Here is a 22,648-nt window from a genome sequence, read left to right as displayed (position 1 = left end):
TGCGTTGTTGTTGTGGGGTTGAACTTTCTTTTTGCCCTTATTATTCTAGCCGTTATACGTCTTTTTCTTCAACTTCCTCTCTTCTTTTTTTGGAAAAAAATTGAAGCAAGATAATAAATGTTGATAACAATACAAACTGGATTACAATATATAAGTTGGATTACCGTTATATTTTTTCTGATCATTTAAATTGTATAAGTTTTAATATGTTTTATCATCTTCGTTGTCTTGATTATTTAACTGAACTAGTTTATTTATATTTGATAGAAAGATAATGATCTACAAGATGTATTTTAATTTTTAAAGGAGAAGAGTTTGTCTAAAGTGATATATATGAGAAGAGAGGATTAATATATATGCTGTATCAATTTTTGTAGTCTCTTAAGGCAAGAATAAGTAAGTTCATATTTTTTATTTTCTATAAATAAGTAAACTTATAAATAGTTTAGAAATAAAAGTATTTATTGATATTGTTTTACCTACCCCTAATGAAAGGAACTCCCAAACAAAGTTGAAACAAACTTTGTTATCCACTTGGCAAATTCACTTGAAGTAGAAGGAATATTTGAGTACTATCAAAGAATTTTTACAAATTTTTGTACTTGAAGATTTCATGCTTAGAATCTAAGCATGAGATTGAGTTACTAAAGCTAAATTTGTTTCTACTTATTTTAGCTCTTAACTTTGAATCCCAAAGATAAAAAGATAAACTCCTTAGTCCAAGGTAATGAAATTAATGGGAAAAATACCTCTTTTAATTAGTATCAACATAGATCATAAAACTATACAATGTATTATCATGAAACTAGGGATAAGGGTTTGAAAAATTCCCTAACTTTGATCGAATTTGCTGTTGCGATACTAAACTTTCATGAGTATCTATTACCTCCCTAGACTATTTAATACCGTATTTTAAACATATATATTTGTCCACGTGGACATAAAAAATAATGCAAAATTATAAATAGTAATGTGTCCACGTGGGCACATATATACCTTTAAAATACATTATTAAATAGTTCAGGGGGTAAAATATACACTATTAAATAGTTCAGGGGGGTAATAGGTCTTCATGAAAGTTTAGTATCGCAACAACAAATTCGATCAAAGTTGGGGTATTTTTCAAACCTTTATCCCATGAAACTAACTACTTATTGTATTGTATTTTAGTAATAGTAAATGTCAACATGACTAGCTTACGTTTTTCTTGAGGCGATGATTCATCAGAAACATTTCTACTTCTCACAAGGCATGAATAAAGTTTGTGTACACTCCTTGCCCTTCTCAGATTTCATTTGTATGATCACATTGATATGTTGTCAACGCGATTAGCTTAGCAATAAAAGTTAAAGACTAAATTTTGTAAACTAACAATCTACAATATTTTAAAATAATCTTTAATAATTAGCATAAATAATTTGTTATTAATAACTTGGTATAACACAATATATTAAGATATAGTAGTATCTTTTTCATAAATTGAATTGAGGTGGTAGGGGATGCATGTTCTCGTACTTATGTCTAACTTCCTAATTTAATATTGTAGCACCTCTTCACTAGGAATAATATTGATTGTGTTAACTCATAATCAATTTATTCTATTATTTTGTTTATGTGGTTTTGTACTTTGATCAATCATTAGTGATACAATTCATTGCTGTACTTATCTGTGTTTAAATGATTATTATACGAAAATCTTGGTTAGTAATATATTAGTTTATATGTTGAAAGACATAAATAAAACTGTTTTTCTTTTGTTTTTGTTTTTTTTTGCGTGGGTAAAGTTGAATTTTGGTTTAATTAGTAATTAATTAATGTGGTCAACTTAGCAGGGTACTAATTCTTTATTAGGATTAAGCCAGAAAAATACAACATTTCTCTAATGCTGATATCCCACCGCATGTCATCCAACTTGGCACATATTATTTTATTCCATCTCGAGTAAAATAAATTAGTATAAGGATTATAATCTCAGAACTATAATCTTAAAATAATTTTATCTATGACCAAATGACCCCTTAGAAATATTTGAAAAATGCATTTAAATCATGTCAAAAGACTACTAAAAGGATAAACCACCCCCATAAGTTGTGTTGCAAAGGAATAATTAAGATTCTCCTATTTAAATCATGTCAAAAGACTACTAAAATGAATTTTGCAATGCGCGAATTCAAATATAATTCCAACCCTATCTTCGAATGGACAAATCGATAGAATCATGTGCTACACAGCTAGCACTTATTTGCCTACTTCAGCCCCACAACTAATTCTTTCCATCTTTATTCCACTTAAAAACTTATATTCCCTCTCGATAATAAATTTATAATTTGACACGACCACCTTTTTAAAAAGTCTTTAGGGATTATTATTATTATTATTATTATTATCACTAAGTTTCAAATTTCAGGATGTTATCATAGAATTTCACACATAACATTTTAAAAGAGGCAATATTTCACAACAAAGTTGGAAAATAATCAGTGAACTTACATAAAACTCCTGTTAAAATCACTAGTATATAAAAATATATATAAGTAAAAATGATATGGGAAGTCAATTTTATGGTACAATTATTTATTTATTGTGTTATACTCTATGAAGTTGGTAGATTCTTCTTTAGAACAAACATCATTTTGACGTTGCAAGGAAAAAATAAAATTAGTCCTTATTGTATTGATTGCAACTAGTGGAGGACTACTTTTTGCTTGGAAACCACCAGATAGACAAGACAAATCATCAGAAAAATTGACTCTTTTAGGGGTCGTTTGGTTACTGTATAAGAGACATCTTATTCATGTATAAAAAGTTGCATTAGCTTTACTGTGTTTGGTAGAAGTTTTGTATTAGGTATAAAAGTCAGCATAACTTATACCACGTTTGGTTGGTAAGAATTTAAATGTTGTATAAAAGTTATTCATGTATTAATTTATACGGTGTTTGGTTGCATTTTTGTAGTCCTACATAATTAATACCAACATAACTTATGAGGGAATTTATGTATAAAGTTATGCAGGGTAGAAGGTGGAATAAGTTATGTGGATATTAGTTATACATGTATTAAAATGATAGATTACATATTTACCCTATTAATTTATTTTTTATTTTTTAATTGGAAACTTTACTGTTTCCTATATACGTTTGTTGTTTTTATTTCTTTTTATATATAGATCATTTTCATTTCTTTTAATTTATTTTATTTTATTTAATTGGAAACTTTACTGTTTTCCTATCTACATTTGTTATTTTATTTCTTTTTATATATAGACTATTTTCATTTTTTTTTATATTTACCGTTTTTATTTATTATGCAAATATAAATATTTTTTTAATATTAGAGATTTGATTGTATATTTTTTGACGGTACATATGCTAATCAAATATTAGCATTATGCTGGAGTTGTTCTATCAGTTTAGGATTTTTTTGTTTCCAAATTAGATTATTTCTAGTTGTTTTTGTTTTGTCTATTTTGTTGACCGACTTGGTCACTCTTGGACCTTGTTTGGACACATTTTTATTTGATGAATAAATAGACATGGTCCAATGTTGATTAAAAAAAAATAAAAATATTAGTATTGTATATTATTCAATATATTCCACATTTTATTAACATGTATTATTATTTTGTAAATAATATATATTAATAATTTACTACAAGTTTAATATAATAGTTAATAATTCATGTATTGTAATCTCTACATAACTAAATAATACCTACATAACTAATATCCACATAGCTAATACCCGCATAATTAAACCCTGCATAACTAATACCTGCATAACTAAACCCTGCATAACTAAACCCTGCATAATTAATACCTGCATAACTAAACCCTGCATAACTAATACCTGCATAACTAAACCATGTATAACTAATACCTGCATAACTCTAACCAGTAACCAAACGGCCCCTTAGGGTGTATTCGATATGGTGGAGAAAATATTTTTCCATTTCACAAATTTAGTTGATCAAAAAAAAATTATACTTTTAAGAAAAATAATATTTGAGTGAAATTAAAGAAAATATGTTTCTCAAATAACGATATTCTATATTGATTGTGTCTTTCTGTTCACCCACCGTCGCAAAACCCCATCCCCACTTGCCTCCACCAGCTAACTCCTGTCCACACTCGACCTCTCAGAGTATTTATCTAGTAAATATACAAATATTTTTTTATTTACATACTGAACTAATTTTTTTTAAAAAAAACTCCAACTATTACACAAAAGGGAAAAAAAAATTATCCGCACCCAGTGTATATACCAATTCAATATATGTATGTCATGTGTTTAAATTTATAGTTCATGCCTTCATTCTACTAAACCTTAATTAATTATCACAGGTTTAACTTCATTAAATCACATAATAATAAAAATTGCATTAGTTTGGTGTATATCCCAGGTGCGGATAAGTTTATTCCCTTTTGTGTAATAGCTAAATATGTTGCTAGTCGAACAAGATAAAAGGGAAACCAGAACCAGTGAGAAGTTGACATGTATAAATTTGGAAAAAGCCGCTGGTGTTTCCAGAGAGTTCCTTGGGCAGTTGGTGATAAAGTTGAAAATTTAATACGCAACGGTTGAATCTATTTCGTTCCGTTAGGACTACTTTTTGCAAATACCATAAATTTATTAGGACCCCCAATTATTTCGGTATAAAATTTGGGGTTAGATTTAGGAAAAACTACTGAAATACATGTCTAATGTTTTTCTTATTTCTAATATTTTCTTTTATTTTTAAAAACCTCTAAAATCCCTTATTTTTCTCCTAATTCTAAATTATTTTATAATGTTTCCGAGCTATATATTATGTATCCGATTTATTTTACTTTTTCAGGGATTAATGTAATTACAAACTAAATAGGGATATATTGTAATTTCGTACTAAAATTATGCTTGTCTAGACAAGGAACATAGCTAACATGTTTAAAATTATCTTCAATATAAGAATCGAACCACACTTATACATTTATATTCTACTATATTATAAAAGGGAGTTTAAGTCCAAGTATAATATATAATATTCAAGTTTGGGACTTTTCCCAATCTTGAATATTATATATTATACTTGTGGGACTTTTAAAAGGGAGTTATGCCCAAATATAATATATAATATTCAAGATTGGGATTTTCTTGAATATTATATATTATATTTATTATATAGTAGAACTTGGGCATAAACTCCCTTTTAAAATATAATATAATATATATATATGTCACAAATGGAAAAGTCTCAATCAAGGAAGCAACACATATCATTTACAAATGACTTAAAAAGCATTAAAAATTACAATAATTACCAATTTAAAATATTTAAAAGCTATATAATAAAATAGGTTGACTCTCAGAATTCTATCAGGCTCACATATATTCTACTATATTATAAAAGGGAGTTTAGGTCCAAGTATAATATATAATATTCAAGTTTGGGACTTTTCCCAATCTTGAATATTATATATTATACTTGTGGGACTTTTAAAAGGGAGTTATGCCCAAGTATAATATATAATATTCAAGATTGAGACTTTGACTTTCTTGAATATTATATATTATATTTATTATATAGTAGAACTTGGGCATAAACTCCCTTTTAAAATAATATATATATATATGTCACAAATGGAAAAGTCTCAATCAAGGAAGCAACATATATCATTTACAAATGACTTAAAAAATATTAAAAATTACAATAATTACCAATTTAAAATATTTAAAAGTTATATAATAAAATAGGTTGACTCTCAGAATTCTATCAGGCTCACATATATTGGGACATAAAAAATAACACATATCATTTTAAAATTACCAAAAAAGTATTATAAATAATAATAATTAACAACTTAAAATATCTGAAAGACATTTTAAAAGGGTTAATTTTGTAATTTTATCAATTTCACATAAATTAGGACAAAGTGACCAGTAATGTACGTTATTTCAAAGTTACATAAAAATATTATAAATCACAATAATTAATAACTTAAAACATTTTTAAAAAAATATGAAAATTTGGATGACTCTCTAAATTTCATTTGTGTCACATAAATTGAGACAACAGAAATAACATATATTGGGTCCATTTTAATTTATTTGTCTTATTTTTTTTTGTTTTTTTTATATTTAAAAATTGCGTAAAAATACTATAAATCATGATAATTGACAACATAAAATATTTACAAAATGTTGTATGTGGGTAGTCTTATTATGCCATAAATAACGTCAAAGAAAGTACAGGTTTGTGATAAAAAAACTTATTCCTTTATCCACGCAAACAATCGCTTCAAAAATTCGGTTATTAGACCCAAAACATACCATTTATATTATTGGGCCCGTGCATAGCACGGGCAACATTGTCTAGTATATATTAGAAGAGCGAGTTTCAAAGGCTGCTTATTGGTCATTCAATTGGCAAGTGGGGATATTTTTGTCATTCCAACTTCTCAAAGTGATAAGTATTGCATACAAAAAATTGTACTATGAGCCTTATTATTTGGACCTTCTTAACATCTTTAGAAAAAAATCCTACACTTTTCTACTAAATTACATATTATGCCTCTATCATTGAATATAGTGGGGTCCATTTAATTTTACAATTGACACCTATACAATGATAACTTTATTAAGTTTCTATATATTTCCATTTTTATTCTCTACATATTAAATTGTTTAAATTAAATATAGTTAAATAATTTAATAAAATTTTATTATTTAGCTTTTATATTCAAAACAAATTATTTTTTAATATTATATATATCATTAAATAACTATATAAGATTATTAATAGTCATATTTATATTTTTAAAGTATAATTAATAAAATTATTATTTTTAAATAAACTCCTAATAAATAATTTATTAAGAAAAACGTCAAATTAATTTAAATTATTTCTTTTTATTATACTTTACTGTATTTTACTTTTACTAGAGACAGCAAGATGACTGATTTTTGTCATCTTTATAAAAGAATAAGGGTCTTTTGGTCATTTACACTACCAAACTCATCAATAAAGGCCTGCATACGTGTCTTAATACTGCTTTGGAAGAGACACGTAGTAATGCTGTCAAACTGATGTGCATTTAGGACATTCTATGAGAGTTGATGCTCTGTCTCTCTTCTTTTTTATTTTGCAAAGCAAAAAAAATCAAGTTTTCCTGTCTGATTTTCCTGCATGTGTTGTTGTTGTATAGGTAAATGATTATATTGTGTTATTAAGAAATGTGCAGTTTTTTGTTATCTTTTTCTGCTTTTTGGTTATATTTTTGGATTGTGGTTTTGAAATTTCTCTCCATCTTTCATAAATTTTAATGAAAATCAAGACCCAATTCGATTCTTCTGTTTTAGATCTGTAGGGTTACCGGTTGGACTATAAGAATTGCGTCTTTGTTGAATTCAGAAATTTGAGATGCTCTTTGCTTCTCTGTTTCGCCTCAAATTTGTCTTCGATGTTGTCGTTGATTTTTAATAAAAACAAGTGAGCATCGTAAGTGATTGCATATACACTATTAGTTAGTCTAATCAATACAATAAGCCTATCATTGGTGTACTTGCGTATAAGTAGCAATATCATTCCTTTAAACTTATTGATTCTAAGCTCTTGGGATGTCCCACACAATTTTTTTCCGTTGTTCGAGTTAGATTTGAGAAGAGGTAAAACAAGCTAAAGTGTTTGACACTTTCAAGACATAGTTCAACAACGGTTCAATGTAAGTTTTTTTTTTTGAACTCTTGAATGTATCATTTGAAGTGATTCTCGGTATGTGCAGGGTGTCTTTACATTGGACATTATAATCTATTCCTGAAAAGGTCTTCGGTTAAAAGAGCACAAAACTATGATAAAAGACTATAAATCTTAAGCCACAATTGAAGTCACAAAACTAGACTATTCCATTATAGTACAAAAAATCTTCCATTTTATAGATTTTGCTGGGACCATATTTATATATATATCTTGGCCTTTGTGTAGTTGTGGTTGATAGTTTGTTGCATTTACTTATATTACTAGCAGTGAAAGTAGTTTGATTATTGTGATCAATATACTGCCTTAGAGCTCATATAGTTTTTCAAAGTATTATGATATATGAGCTACTTGAATTGTGTAAAACAACTACGTTTGTCCTTTTCATTTATTAATCGATGCATTAGAGGTAGTTTGGAGATAGTTCTCTGTACAATCAATCACTTCTTAGTTTACCAATAAAGAACTGAATGATGAAGGAACTTCAAGTCAAAGTAGTGCCGATCTGCGGTCATTTTCCTAGATGAACCACAAGAAGATTTGTGCTTGAGTTTTCTTTGTGAACTTAAAGAATAGACTCGATCGACAACTTTACTTGTTTTTGTGTTTATGAATTTGTCTTTGCTTTGGCCGACCTCAAAAACAATAGCTATCTACCTAGCCTTATCAGCCTTGCACTTGGTTCTTAAGTCATTATATTGAAGTAATTGTACACTTGCTTTCCTGTATGTACATACCTACTATTTCAAGCAATTGTGATTTGATTCTTTTTCCAATCTTGTAATTTATGAATAATATTTTTTCTTCTTCTCTCATATGTATCAGGTCTTAATCTTTTGATCAAAGATCAAAACAACTCAATCTGCATCTCAACTAACTTTCTATACAATGTATCACATTTTGTTATTATGTAAAATAAGTGTACATAGCTATCTTGTAAAACTTAGTTCCTTAAAATATCAACAAACAATTAATATGCAAGGTTATCTTACGCTACATACTTGTAATCCAACTTTTAATTGATATCAAGTTATGATATTTATTATAGAAATCATTTCCTCATTTCAAAAGAAAAAAAAAACTTATTTTCTAGAGGAAATATGTTGCAAAAATTTTAGCTCATCAAATATAGAAAATTAACATTTTACAGAATACACCGATAGATTCATCAATTTTTTTTCTCCAATTTCACGTAAAAACAAATTTAACAAAAAAAAGAAATATTACATAATAATTAATAATATTGGGCCCGTGCTGGCACATGCCATTACTTTCTAGTATATATATATATACTATAGTTTCTTGAATTATATTGTCTTATGTATGTGGATATATATTGTGGCATTTTGATTCTTGAAAAGACAAGTTCATGTTGTTGCCCACTTGCCCATAATAAGGAAAACATGGTGACAATGAAAACAAACATATCTCTCTGCCTCAACCAAATAAAACAACATATATTGTACACCTCCACCATATGCACTTTTATCAAAATGAGGTTCATACATATTTTTTCATAAAAGATATGATATTCCAAAAAAAAAAAACTGCAATTAAATAGAGCAATTGATTATTATATATAGTTTGATACTTATATAATTGCCACATGTAATGTATGTAATAAGACTTGAGCTATGGAAAAGATCTTTCTTCTTCTCATGATATGTTTATTGTCTATACTCTACACAATCATCCTTTGGTGAGCTAACTTTTGTGATTGATTAAGCCCAAAATTGTACACCTCCACGATATGCACTTCCATCAAAATGATGTTTTTGATGAAAGATATGATATTCCACAAAAATAAAAAAGGATTATGTATAGTTTGATATATAATTGTGACATGTAAGAAGACTTGAGCGGTGAAAAGATTTTTCTTCTTCTCATAATATGTTTATCATCTACAAAACAAAGGATTTTACGAGTTTTTTCTCTAATCTTTATTATCAAAAGACATGGGAGCTAAATTATCCAGGCATCAGATATGACAAACTTGAACGGATTCCAACTTAGAAGAAACTATAAGAGTTAACTTATGAACAATTTGTGTCCCTTGTCTTGTCGTCATGGTGAAAAGAGCTTTGGGTAATATTTTCTGGCATTGTGGCTACAGTCCTGGACGTACGCTGGTAGAGATCATAGAGGCACAGGGAGCCCTTTCTATCCAACCAACCTATTCCATTTCAAAATTTGAATAATAATATCGTAAAACAACAAGACCAGTTGTATATTTAACAGTGATACTGAACATTACTTGTTTTTTCCTCTTCTATATAGACAACGCTCAGGAATTAGGAGGAAACTAACTAAAGCAAATAAGGTACTCCGTTCTAAAGGATATTGGAGTCCAATAATGCAGGCTAGTTTCAAAATCCTTCCTTCGTGCATTGACACTCCAATTTAACTAGGCGTAGGCATAGGCACAGATTGATTGTTCTAGAATGAGCGAGCCTAAGTACTGGAGTTCAATCTTTATTGCGTTTCTCTAGTGTTGTTCAATCTAGTTGCAGTTCAAACAGCTTCTCCCATTTGGCTGGAGCAACAGCATCCTAAAAACAAGCAAACAGCTCTCTAATTATACCAAACAACTTTTTCTGCCCATGGAAGTTTATTACTTGAGAAGCAGAGGCCTCAAGCCCACTAGCCAAAGCACCACTTAAAGCAATAACACTACGGAGAAACATCAGGTCTTCATTGAAGAACAAAGTTTTACTGCAAAAGTTAGCAAGAACAGTATCTAAAGGTTCCAAAAGCAAACATTAACAACTTATTTACTACTAACATAACCATTGTTGATAGAAATCTACTACTATATATTCCAACTCCATCACCAGAATATGAAAACATTGACGGTTTCATTCGAATGCCCATGCATTCTCCCTCCTAACCTCCTCCTCTTCCTCTGGAGTGAAGTCGTTCTTGATGTTGAAGGTCTTGCGAATCTCCTCTGGGGTCTTTCCTTTGATCATGTCTGCCACAGTCTGACAGGTCAGATCAAGCAGACTCTTGATGTTCAGGTAGTTAGCCGCCTGAGAAGTCACAAGAACAGTATGCATTAGAATCTAAAGCAAATCACCATTACAAAGTGAAGAACCAAAGCATATAAACAACGGGTTAAAGCAACCAACTATATTTATCAGGGCTCCACAGTTTATCTGTAGTACTCTCTCATTGTTTTAGATGGTACTTCTACTACCACAACAACAACACTCACAATGTGATCCCACAAAGTGGAAACTGGGGAGGGTAGAAATTACTTCTATTAGCATGTTATATTAATATCAGTGACGGTGGAAGAAAATGTTAAACTAGTTATTGAAAGATCATTACAAAATTAGGCTTCCGAATAATAATAATTAGTGAGGAAAATGAATTGTGTCATACACTTTGGGACTCAACAGAATACAATGATCAGCCACTTAAAGGGGTTCAGAATTCCCAAAACTACAGAATCAACAATAAGAACAAAGCTTGCATCAAAAGAAATTATAAGCATGTTATCACCCTATACTTGTAAAATGCCTAAAATTGAAGTTAGTTCTACTACAACAACAAGAGCACACAAAGTGGGAACTGGGAGGGTAGAGGTTACTTCTATTAGCATGTTATTAGTGACAGTGGAAGCAAAGATTAAATATGAATTAGGTCATAGACTTTGAGACTTTACAATATGAGTGTTAAACATCTACAATGGTCAGCCAGAATTCCCAAAACTATAGAAACAACAATAGGTACAAAGTCTACATTAAAGGAAATTATAAGCATGTTATCAGCCTATACTTTAAACAATCAGGCAAACAAAACTACCAATCAATCAAATAAGTACAACGAAGACATAACAATTCAACTGAATACACAAACAATTAACGCAACAGAGAAAGAAAACGTCCCATAAAGGTACAACTACGGATGAACCCTAAAAACAGAAAATCAGGCAAATTAACCACAAGCATAAAAATTAAACCGAATACACAAACAATAAAAGCATCAGAAACAGAAATCGTAAAACAGGCCATTAACATATGAACCCTAAAACATAAAATCAAACAAATAAATTCGGATCAAAATCAGTACAGCAAAACCATAAAAAATCAACACAATTCCAACGAAAACAGTAAAAATCAAACCATACCAGAATCAGATCAAAAAGAGTTCCCTGATCAACTTTAACAAATTCAGCATCAAAGACCTTCAACTCATCCTCAGCGGCCTTGTCCTCTGTCTTAGACGAGGCTTCGACATGGCGCTTAGAGTACTCAATCACCTTTGCCAAGATCTTGCTTGTAACATTAGGGAGAGGGATGTTAGAGCCGGCGCAATCGTCCTCAATCAAGTGCTTGATGGTTTGCGATTCCAAAGCAACCGCCTCATCCACCTCGAAAACCTCGCCATCGGAACTCTTCAACAAGATCTTCGCTGGAGAAGACATAGTCGGTCGATGGTAAATCGAGGAAGATAGGAAACCCTAGAACTGATGACGAGAGAGAAAACGGTTTAGTTTTCTTTTTAATTGAGTTATCTAAAAAGAGAGGATGACTATATATAGGCGTTTTATTGCAAATTTTAACCACTCTCCTATTAGGTTTAAATTTAAAAACATGTTATTGTTTTATTGAAAAGTAAAGAAATATTTTGGTTTCAAAATAATTACATCCCAATTTGAATTCTTTTCTCAAAAGACATCATCTCCAGCCTAATTCATGCTTCATGTGAAACTAGTCAGGATCCCTGGCTGCCAAAGCATAAATTGACTACTTAATGTGAATTAGTCAAGTAATATTATTATTTTTTGTTTTGTTATTTCACTCTTTCCAAGTTATAAGGTCCGTATGACCTCATATATTTTTACGACAGAAATAATAGGCATTAGGCCTCCTGAGTTTCAATAAAATTTTAAGATATAATTTGACAAGAGAAAACAATTGCATAATTGATAAGCACAGCAAAAAGTGATTAAATTGTCTTAGTCATTGAACAACAACGACTTAAAGTTGCAATGCAAAAGTCATGAACAAGAACAATATCTAAAGGTTTTAAAAGCAAAACATAATTACTACAAACATAACGATTGTTGATAGAAATCTACTACTACATAATATTCCAACTCCAGCACCAGAATATGAAAACATTGGCAGCAATTCATTCAAATGCCCAAGCATTCTCCCTCCTAACCTCCTCCTCTTCCTCTGGAGTGAAGTCGTTCTTGATATTGAAAGTTTTGCGAATCTCCTCTGGGGTCTTCCCTTTGATCATGTCTGCCACAGCCTGACAGGTAAGATCAAGCAAACCCTTGATGTTCAGATAGTTGGCAGCCTGAAATGTCACAAAAACAGTATGCATTATTATTATTATAATCTAAAGCAAATCACCAATATACCTTTACAAAGTGAAGCATATAAACAATGGGTTAAAGTGACCAACTATATATATCAGTTCATCTGCAGTACTCTCTCATTGTTTTTGAAAACACTACAAGAACAAGAACACACCCAGTGGGGAGGGACTTCTATTCATCAGATGTTCTATTAATTACAATGACGGGAAAGCAAATATTAAACTGTAGTTGTTGAAAGATCAATTTTCAAATTCAGTTCCTAATAATTATACAGATTTCCCAAAACTACAAAATCAACAATAGGAACAAAGTCTACATTAAAAGATTTTATTTATTTTTTGGTAACTTCTGCTACTACAACAAGAACATATAAAGTGGGAACTGGGGAGAGTATAGGTTACTAGTATAGAATAGTATCAGTGACAGTGGAGGCAAATATTAAATATGAATTGGGGACTGTACAATCAAAAGTGTAAAGCATATACAATATTCAGCCAGAATTCCCGAATCTACATTAGTCCACATTTAAGGATCTATTTTAACAAAAACAATGAAAGAAAAACATCACATAGAGGTGCAACTACGGATGAAGCAGAAAATCAGGCAAATTAACAACAAGCATAAAAAATTATACAAACAATAAAAGCAACAGAAGCAGAAATCGTCGTAAAACAGGGCATATAACTACAGATGAGACAGACAAACCAGTAATCAGTCAAAATCAGTACAACAAAACCATAAAAAATCAACACAATTCCAACAACGAAAACAGTAAAAATCAAACCATACCAGAATGAGGTCAAAGAGAGTTTTCTGATCAACTTTAACAAATTCAGCATCAAAGACCTTCAAATCATTGTCAGCGGCGGCCTTGTCATCTGTCTTAGACGAGGCTTCCACGTGGAGCTTAAGGTACTCAAGTACCTTTGCCAAGATATTGCTTGTGACATTAGAAATAGGGATATCTGAGCCAGCGCAATCGTCCTCGATCAAAAACTTGATGGTCTGCGATTCCAAAGCAACCGCCTCCTCCACCTCGAAAACCTCGCCATCGGAACTCCTCAACGAGATCTTCTTTGGAGAAGACATAGTCGGTCAATCGAGGAAGAAAGCAAACACAAGAACTGATAAACGAGAGAGAAAACGGTTGAGTTTTTGTTTCTTTGTGTGTAAGAAAAAGTGAGAATCTATTAGGGGAGGGAGACTATATATAGGCGTTTTATTGTAACTACCCGTTTTTATTTTACTGTGGTAATTCTACTAATTTTACCACCCTCCTATTAGGTTTAAAAGATCTACCTTTTCGGCTCCACCGACCTAATTTATTTTTTTTAATTACAATGAAAACATTTTATTATTTTTTAAAAAATAATTAAGAATTTTCTTTCTTTTGGTTTCAAAATAATTACATCCAAATTTGAATTCTTTTCTCAAAAGTTATAGTAAAAATGGTAAGTTTTCTTCTCTTGTTAGCAGATTTTCTTGAGTCCAGAGTTGAAAGGGTAAGAAAATTTGCCAAAAATTATAAAAGGACAACAAAATTGATTACTAAACCAAAAGGACAATTTTCTAACTGTGAATTTGACACTGTTTAAATTAGGGCAGCCGCCGCAAGACACAGAATTTCATGCGCCTTGTAAGGCTCAGACGCCATGAATTGTAATTACAAGGCACATGGCGGTTGGGCCTTGTAAGGCCCATGAAATTCCGTGATCTTGCGATGGCTGCCCTAATTTAAACGGTGTCAAATTCACACTTGGAAAGTTGTCCTTTTGGTTCAATAATCAATTTTATTGCCCTTTTGAATTTTTTGGCAAATTTTTTACCCTTTCGGCTCCGGACTCAGATTTTCTTACTCTTGTAAATTTTTATGATAAAGTTTTTAATTGAATTTTCACATAATTTGACAATAGAAAAATAATTGCATATATTATGATAAAGTTTTATTATTCACATATAATACAAGTTTTATTGATTGATAATACATTTATCACACATTTTAATATACTTATAATACAATGTGTCAGTTTCTTACCAAACACGATAATATATTTTTTTAAAAACAATCATAATACATATTATTGCATACATAATTCACTTTTAATATACATATTGCAGATTTAACATACTATTGTTATGTATTGCTATAAATAATAATAAATAAAAAGTATCGCTAAATTCAATAACTATTTATTAAAAGGACGCATCCAAGTAATTTTTTCATTTTTTTTTGTGTGTCTCTCACAATCTTTTATTTTTAGAATCAAGTTTGCATAATAATTTTGACACCGTTTAAATTAGGGTAGCCGCTGCAAGGCGCGGAATTCCATGCGTCTTGTAAGGCTCAGCCACCATGAGCCTTGCAAGGCGCAGGAATCCCAGTTCCTTGAGGCGGAATTAATTTTTTTTTTTGTTTCATTCCAATTATTAAAAACAAAATTACTTCATTTTTACTATCTTTTACAAAAAATTAATAAACATCCGCAATATTCTATGTTTAATACAAAATTATATAAACATCCGCTAATAGAATTATATGCACAACTAATCCAGTAATTATTAATCTTCATATTACAATCTCTAAAAGGTAAGTTCCTTGTAAGGCTCAGCCGCCATGAATTGTAATTGCAAGGCGCATGGCAGCTGAGCCTTACAAGGAACATGGAATTCTGCGGTTTGCAGTGACTGCCCTAATTTAAACAGTGTCAAATTCACAGTTAGAAAATTACCTTTTGGTTCAATAATCAATTTTATTGCCCTTTTGAATTTTTTGGCAAATTTTCTTACCCTTTCAACCCTAGACTCAGATTTTCTTACTCTTATAAAATTTTATGATAAAGTTTTAATTGAATTTTCACATAATTTGACAATAGAAAAATAAATGCATATATAATTAATAGAAATAAATATAGTATTTTCCATATTTGAAGTCGTAGCACTATATTTCATAAATAAATGAATTTTTTTTGTGTCTCTCACAATCTTTATTTTTAGAATCAAGTTTGCATAATATTTTTTGTAGTAAATAATAATAATTCATCATCAAAGAATATAATTAAATGACTCCTAGAAGGAGCATATTTTCTTTTTACGTTATATAAATTTGAATTAAGTGAGTCTCGACTATTAAAATAGTATTTGACATTGAATGGAAAATCTAAAATTAAATAATAGAGTAACTGAATTGATCCAATTGTGATTGTTTTTCTCTTTTTACATTTTTGTATCTTTGGAATTTGGATAATATCACAATTGCAATTTATTTTTCTTTCTTTGGATAATAATGCCAAATTCCTTTTGAAGCTAAATTATCATGATGATGCTGGTTTGTTACTTTGTCCACATTCGTCATATATAAGTTAAAAGTCCAAAAAATAATGAATAATACTAATTTAAACATGGCTGGCAATTAAATACATTCTTGTTGAAAGTTGAAACCATATTATAAGTTGTCTCTCCCAAGTCTAAGCTTATTGTCAATGATTGGTTAATTGTTGGGGGAAAATTCGTGTGTATTTTGTTCTTGAATTCGTGGTAAAGGTTAACGTCCCATCTAGAGCCGTCAAAACGGGCTTAACCCATGGAGTCGGCCCAATCCAACCCATTATAGGGATATGATTGAGATATGATTTTTCAAGCCCATTTTAAAATTAGGACTTATAAGCCCGACCCATATAAGTCTTTGGCCCTTGAGGCTTGATCAGGGTCGGTCCATGGGCCAAATTTTTTTATTTAAGGGTAACTTACAATAATCTTACTAGTATATAATCTAATTACTTAAATACACGCTATGTTGTAATATTATGAATCTTACGAGATATTGGTTAGTCCAGATACATATATCTTGAAATATATGAACTCAAAATTAGGTTCATCTGTTCTAGATACACTCTATCAAGTAAATTCACATGTATCTAGAATGCATAGACAAATCACGCGTCCTCGCATCCCTCAAATCTTGTTTGTCACTCTCTTATCTCGCTCGCGTATCTGGTATGCGAGATACATGTTAATTACACTAGACTTTTTGCTAGTGTTATTAAAACAACACAATTATTTGTCATATTTGATTTGAAAATCTTCTCATTTTCTTGATGTTATAGAATTATAAGTTTGAAAAAGAAAAAAAAAAGGGCTAGCCCACGTCGGCCCTTCTAGGGTTGGGTTGGGTTGTGCATTTTTAGTCCCTTCCAAATGAAAGGTCAGCCCGCCCTAGCCCTTCAACTTCAAATTCCTTGGCCGGCGAGGCTTGGGTCGGGTGGGGCTGGGCCGACCCTTTTTGACAGCTCTAGTCCCATCAGTCGAATTCTCCAGATTGAGAGTGTGGGTAGCTAACAGGCGGAGTTAGGGTTGAATGTATGTGTTAAACAAGAGATTATGAGTAAAACTTGTGTCCGTCCTAATTATAGCAAAATCATGTAAACCAATATACACAAATGATATATAGCAAACATTATCAACTCCTTCCAATAGTCTGACATATATAAGTTGAATCACTTAAAACATTTCAACTTCACAGCTTTGAAGCAGGTAAGCCTGCAATAATCAACCATTATGTATTTAGCAAAATCCCTCAACCAAATTTGCAGCTCTTATGAATTGCATATACGAGTTAGTTACCTAAAGCTTTTGAATTCACAATGCTCGGGCATGCAGCAGGGGGCGACGCATTCTCATTTAAGAACGGCTCCACACTGTTTGGATTACTCCAAATTGGATACCCTTTAATTTTTCCCTGTAAACAAACATATGCAACATTCACAATCCAAAACACAATACAATGTCTGTCTTTATGTTCACTGTGATTTTTAGCACAACAGTGTCCTTAAAAAATTGCGTACCAGGACATTCAGAGCAGCAAGTGTAGCCATTCCCTCGCGAGTCCACTGCATCAAGAATCAGGAGATTTTAGTTTTTTTCTTACAAACTGGCAACACTATCAAAAATCACCATAATTGGCGAATTAGATGGGAAGTACGTAGCTGTCATAGCAGAACATTATATTGCTTCTTAGTTTACACGGTTAAGCACAGATAAAAACATAATTATGTGTAAAATTACCTTAGAAGCAGAAGCTATGTGGGGCACCACAACAGCATTCTTCATGTCTGCAAGACCGGGTTTCATGTAGGGCTCATCCTAAGACAACACGATTATAAAAGAAGAGCATTACTTGAATGTACAAGACAAGGAAAAAGCATGCATCCTACACCCAACATGAGTAGGTTATTTTGAGAGCTTTTTGCTTGGTAGAAATGGCGCGTGACACAACAGTATCTCATTGACCTTGGGATTCGCCTTTTATACGTTCATAACGGGAGAATGGGATCAACAGAAAGGAACAGATTACTATTCGTTATTACCTCAAAGACATCAAGGCCAACACGGAACATGGGATTTTCCCTCAGATGCTCAACAAGAGCTACTTCATCAACCACGGGCCCCCTACTACAGTTCACAAGTATTGCTTCCTAACAGTTTGGGCCAAGTAATATCAAGATATCACATTTTGAGTAAATCAGCAAGCAAAATAGATATATTCTTGCAAATGATATACCTTCTTCATCAGTGCTAGCCGTTCTTTGTTCACAAGATGGTACGTTGTTTTATCAAGGATTGGATGTAGACTTATCTAGAAAAGCATTTTGATCAAGATAAGAACTTGAATGAGAATCCAATAAATATGTATATACAGATAAGTGAATAAGAAATCTAATTGTGCACTCTCGATGTAGATAATTACCACATCAGCCTCTTGGAGGACCTCCTCCATGGATGAAGCTCTTTTCCATGTTACAGGTTGTTCACCATTGGCTTTCAGAAACTGACCATAGGCTGCAAAGGCGAGAAAACATAAGTACATGCAATGAGCTTGAGAAGTTTGTTAATGTAGCAGACTGATTAAAACGTGCCTGTCACAAATTTTTCTAGACGAGTAGATTGATACAGGTCGTAGTATATCAAGTTCATTTTGAAGCCTTCAACCTGTTGCGATAAAACACCAAAGTTGCTCCAATTAACATAGCAGATTTACATACAATATCTTATTCATGAGTTTCAGCAAAGATGAAGTTTTGTCATGTAGAGCAAAAAGCACAAGGCAACCTAGTTTCAAAGCAAATTTAGAGGATAATACTAACTGATTACCATCATTCTAGCATAAGCAGATCCAATACGACCAGCCCCAATTACGCCAACCGTTTGTCCTTTAAGTAAGTTCCCCACAAACCTGGCAATGAAATCATTGAACTTTTAGACCAAAAGAATTCAGTTATAGACCTGAGAAGACGCAATAAATAGAATCGAAGATTTTCATACAAATGTGGAAGCCATCCTTCATATTTTCCAGCTCTCATGAACTCATCTGCCTCCACAATTCTTCTTGCTGCAGCTAAAGAAAGTGAAGCCGCTAACTCTGCTGTAGTCTCTGTCAGTACTCCCTGATCATAAGAGCATTACATCAGAAGATAAATTGGATGCTTTCTTGCATCATTCACCATACAGATCAAGTTTATTCGATCTGATAAAATCATTCCTACCGCATCTACAAGCTGTGGATTAATTTAACGCATACGTAGCAACTTCAGGACTACCGTGACTTGTTTTTTTAAAAAAAATGTTTTACCAACTTCATATTCAAAGTAATTGGGGCATTCCCTCATAACAGAAATTCAAGATAAAAGACCTTACATGAAAAATAAAAACTACTACTACTTGTTATTAAGAGGAAAAACAACTGACTTTAACGTCCATACTATACTATAGATTCATTGTTACATGTTGGTTTAAATGTCAATTGGATAGGTATTGGCAAAGATTCAGTCGTTTTGATAAGTTTAAATGATTTCATCTTCGACTTTCTATTCATCCTCCATTCATCTAGAGGGGGTCCAGGACGAGTTATGTGGGTTCAGCTGAACTCATTGCTTTTGGCTCTAACTATGTATGCGTATGCAAAACAAAATATAGTTATAATAAGATCGCCTTATTTCCCATGCCAATAAAAAGAGCGAGTCGAAAGAATACTAGGTTCTCAAAATTGTCAACTATTCGGAGCTCATATGACTTTACATGTCAAGTATTTAAGACATTACAAGCTAAGGTATCTATCTAATCTGTAATGCAAAATTACTGGTTATTGCTGTAGCTAAGAAATTGGATTATTACAAAGTGAAAAAAAACGACAAGTATAAACTCACAGGTGTATTTCCAACAGCAACACCATACTTGTTAGCAGCTTCGACATCAACATTGTTGTATCCTACAGCCATGTTACTAAAAGCTTTCCCTCCAGCCTTGCTTAATGCAGAGAAAAGTGTCTCTCCCCAATCTTCTGTCAACTGAGCAACACAAAACCCGAAAAAGCAAAACCATATGAAATTTAACTTCCACTCCATACACAAATCAGGAGGTCACATAACAATTGAATGTCCATACATATATAATTAAAAATGTGAAAAGTGTTGTTTTGTGAGAAGAAGTGAAATTTCTCCCAAAAACTGCTGGGAAAACGCTAGCTAAAATAGGGAAAAGGTCCAAATTTGCGTCTGGACTATGGGAACAAATTTACCCCCTGTTTGGAAAGTGTCACCCTTGCCGTTACCAAAGTAGTTCAATTCTGGACTAACGGCAACAGCATAAAGGATAAATTTATAAGTTAAAGGGAAAATATGAATCATTAGCATATAGCTTGAATTTGAAGAAAATTGAAAGCAACTAAGGGTGGCAAACATCATCCAGGTTGTGGATTCGAGTCAACAAGTTGTGGGAGTACCCTAGAATAGAATAGAATGGGGTGGGTAAAAAAATAAATTAGTCTTAACACATGTATGATCGATCACCTGGCCAATGACTCCATCGCACCTATCGCCAATAAGAGCAAGAATGTCATCAACTGATAAAATAGTTTTCTTCTCAGTGCATATCTACAAAATTCAATTAATCAAGTTAAGTTCAAAATAAAAATAAAGAATTGATGGAACAGTTACTATAATAAATGTTAGTTACTTCGAGACGACAATCTTGTTGAATGAGAAGATTAATCCATCTAGTCCCAGGCATAGATTTTGTGCTAACAACTCTGTATTTTCCATTTGGATTCCAAACTTCAATTTGCACTGGCTTTGCCATCTCTTGCTCTCTCCTTACACTCACTCTAAACTATAAACTCTCTTGTTTAAATCATATCATATGGTTTCTATTATCCCTGAATTATATTATTTGTCATTTTGGGCTCAGCACCTCTCATTTTGGTAGAGGATAATGAGACTCCAATTTTATGCCACGTAACTCCCCTGCTATCTTTACCCCAAATTTGTGAACCAAGTTTTATGGCCCCAGATGAGATCCTTTTCACTCTTTACCAATCTCTTTTTATACCATAGCATATATATTCTGCGTTGCGTTGGGGTGGAGTTTTCAATAAAATTTGAAGACTTTAATATGAGATCTTTGTTAAAAATCACCACAATCTTTGTTATAATTAGTTGGCGGTTTTATTAACAAAATTAAGAACATGAAAGTTTAGATCCAAAACAATAAAAATTAGTAGATGTAAACCATATATATAGTGCAACTCGTTGGCGTATTGAAATGTTGCATGTGGCTGTTATAGGCAATCCAATTAATTTGAAAAAGTAGGTGCAGTGCTATTTTTTGGAATATTCATATAGATCAAATATCCACATGGACCAACACATGTTTTAGCGAAGGAGTGTCTATGACACCATTTAACAAAAACTTATATGTTCGTTCGCTCGTTGATTTTGTTATTTGATGTTGGGGTTCAAATTCCAATCAAAGTGTATATCATACTTATGCTTAAAATTGTGTTTAAGTGGAATTGAATTTAAGACCTCTTTCAATTTTAAATTAGTTGAAATTAATGAGTCGGTATATAATCAACTTATACGTATGATAATTAAATTTTTATACGCCATTGCAGGTACATGTTTATAATTCTTAATTAATACTCATTACCCTTCTGTTAACTTACTTCAATTTCCAATTGGATTTGTTATGTGGATCTATTGAGACTGGGGTGTTCAAAATCGAACCTTAAGTCCGTAATCGATAAGTCAATTGTAAATTAGTTTATTGGCTTATTAATATTGGATTATCGAACAAACAATTGGAGAACGGAATAAAATTTTAAAATTAATGGCATATTGATGTCGGGGTGGGTTATTCAATTTCCTTATCGGGTGGACCGTTAACCCGTTAATATTTACCATACTTAGTACTTACACCTTTATTCTACGTATATTACCCTAATTTAATATCTTATATACCCTAATATACAAGAGCAGTTATATATTTTTCCTTTGGCTAAAAAGAAGTTATTTTTTCTGTAAGGTACGTTCATTGATAACAAAAATTAGGTAACATAGACATTAAAAGTTAGTTGTTACATCGTTCGATAACTGTACGATAATTGCTAATATGTTGCCGAACCAACAAATATCTTATAGATTGACTAACGAATTAGTGAATTTAAAAATCGATACCCAATCCGTCCTGAGCAGCCCTAATTGAGAGTGCTAAACATACCTGTCCTTCCTTAGCAACAAACTGTTAAATGGCT

General features: G+C 31.6%; 3 protein-coding genes across 3 annotated transcripts; all 3 read right to left on the bottom strand.

Annotated features, from left to right (window-relative positions):
• Nucleotides 1–10,401: 10,401 nt before the first annotated feature.
• On the bottom strand, nt 10,402–12,256 carry LOC125816875 (SKP1-like protein 1B). Its single transcript, XM_049496522.1, has 2 exons — nt 11,863–12,256; nt 10,402–10,759 (listed from the first exon to the last, which is right to left on the bottom strand). Exons 1-2 carry the CDS (start codon nt 12,157–12,159, stop codon nt 10,586–10,588), a joined length of 471 nt encoding a protein of 156 aa, XP_049352479.1. The 5' UTR covers nt 12,160–12,256; the 3' UTR covers nt 10,402–10,585.
• A 517-nt stretch (nt 12,257–12,773) lies between these two features.
• Nucleotides 12,774–14,246, bottom strand: LOC125816874 (SKP1-like protein 1B). The gene is made up of 2 exons (XM_049496520.1): nt 13,855–14,246; nt 12,774–13,043 (listed from the first exon to the last, which is right to left on the bottom strand). The coding sequence occupies exons 1-2, from the start codon at nt 14,152–14,154 to the stop codon at nt 12,870–12,872; spliced, it is 474 nt and encodes a 157-aa protein (XP_049352477.1). The 5' UTR covers nt 14,155–14,246; the 3' UTR covers nt 12,774–12,869.
• A 3,248-nt stretch (nt 14,247–17,494) lies between these two features.
• Nucleotides 17,495–21,261, bottom strand: LOC125816872 (glycerate dehydrogenase). Its single transcript, XM_049496518.1, has 13 exons — nt 21,073–21,261; nt 20,907–20,990; nt 20,265–20,405; nt 19,384–19,505; nt 19,213–19,294; nt 18,978–19,050; nt 18,809–18,900; nt 18,623–18,697; nt 18,429–18,536; nt 18,127–18,204; nt 17,907–17,951; nt 17,686–17,800; nt 17,495–17,601 (listed from the first exon to the last, which is right to left on the bottom strand). Exons 1-13 carry the CDS (start codon nt 21,193–21,195, stop codon nt 17,579–17,581), a joined length of 1,161 nt encoding a protein of 386 aa, XP_049352475.1. The 5' UTR covers nt 21,196–21,261; the 3' UTR covers nt 17,495–17,578.
• Between the last annotated feature and the right edge of the window lie 1,387 nt (nt 21,262–22,648).

This window comes from Solanum verrucosum, unplaced genomic scaffold (genome assembly GCF_900185275.1).
Source record: "Solanum verrucosum unplaced genomic scaffold, falcon-dt-bn FXZP01000261.1, whole genome shotgun sequence".
In the NCBI taxonomy this organism is placed as follows: domain Eukaryota; kingdom Viridiplantae; phylum Streptophyta; class Magnoliopsida; order Solanales; family Solanaceae; genus Solanum; species Solanum verrucosum.
Note: the sequence above shows the minus strand (reverse complement) of the source record. Positions and strands in the feature narration are given on the sequence as shown.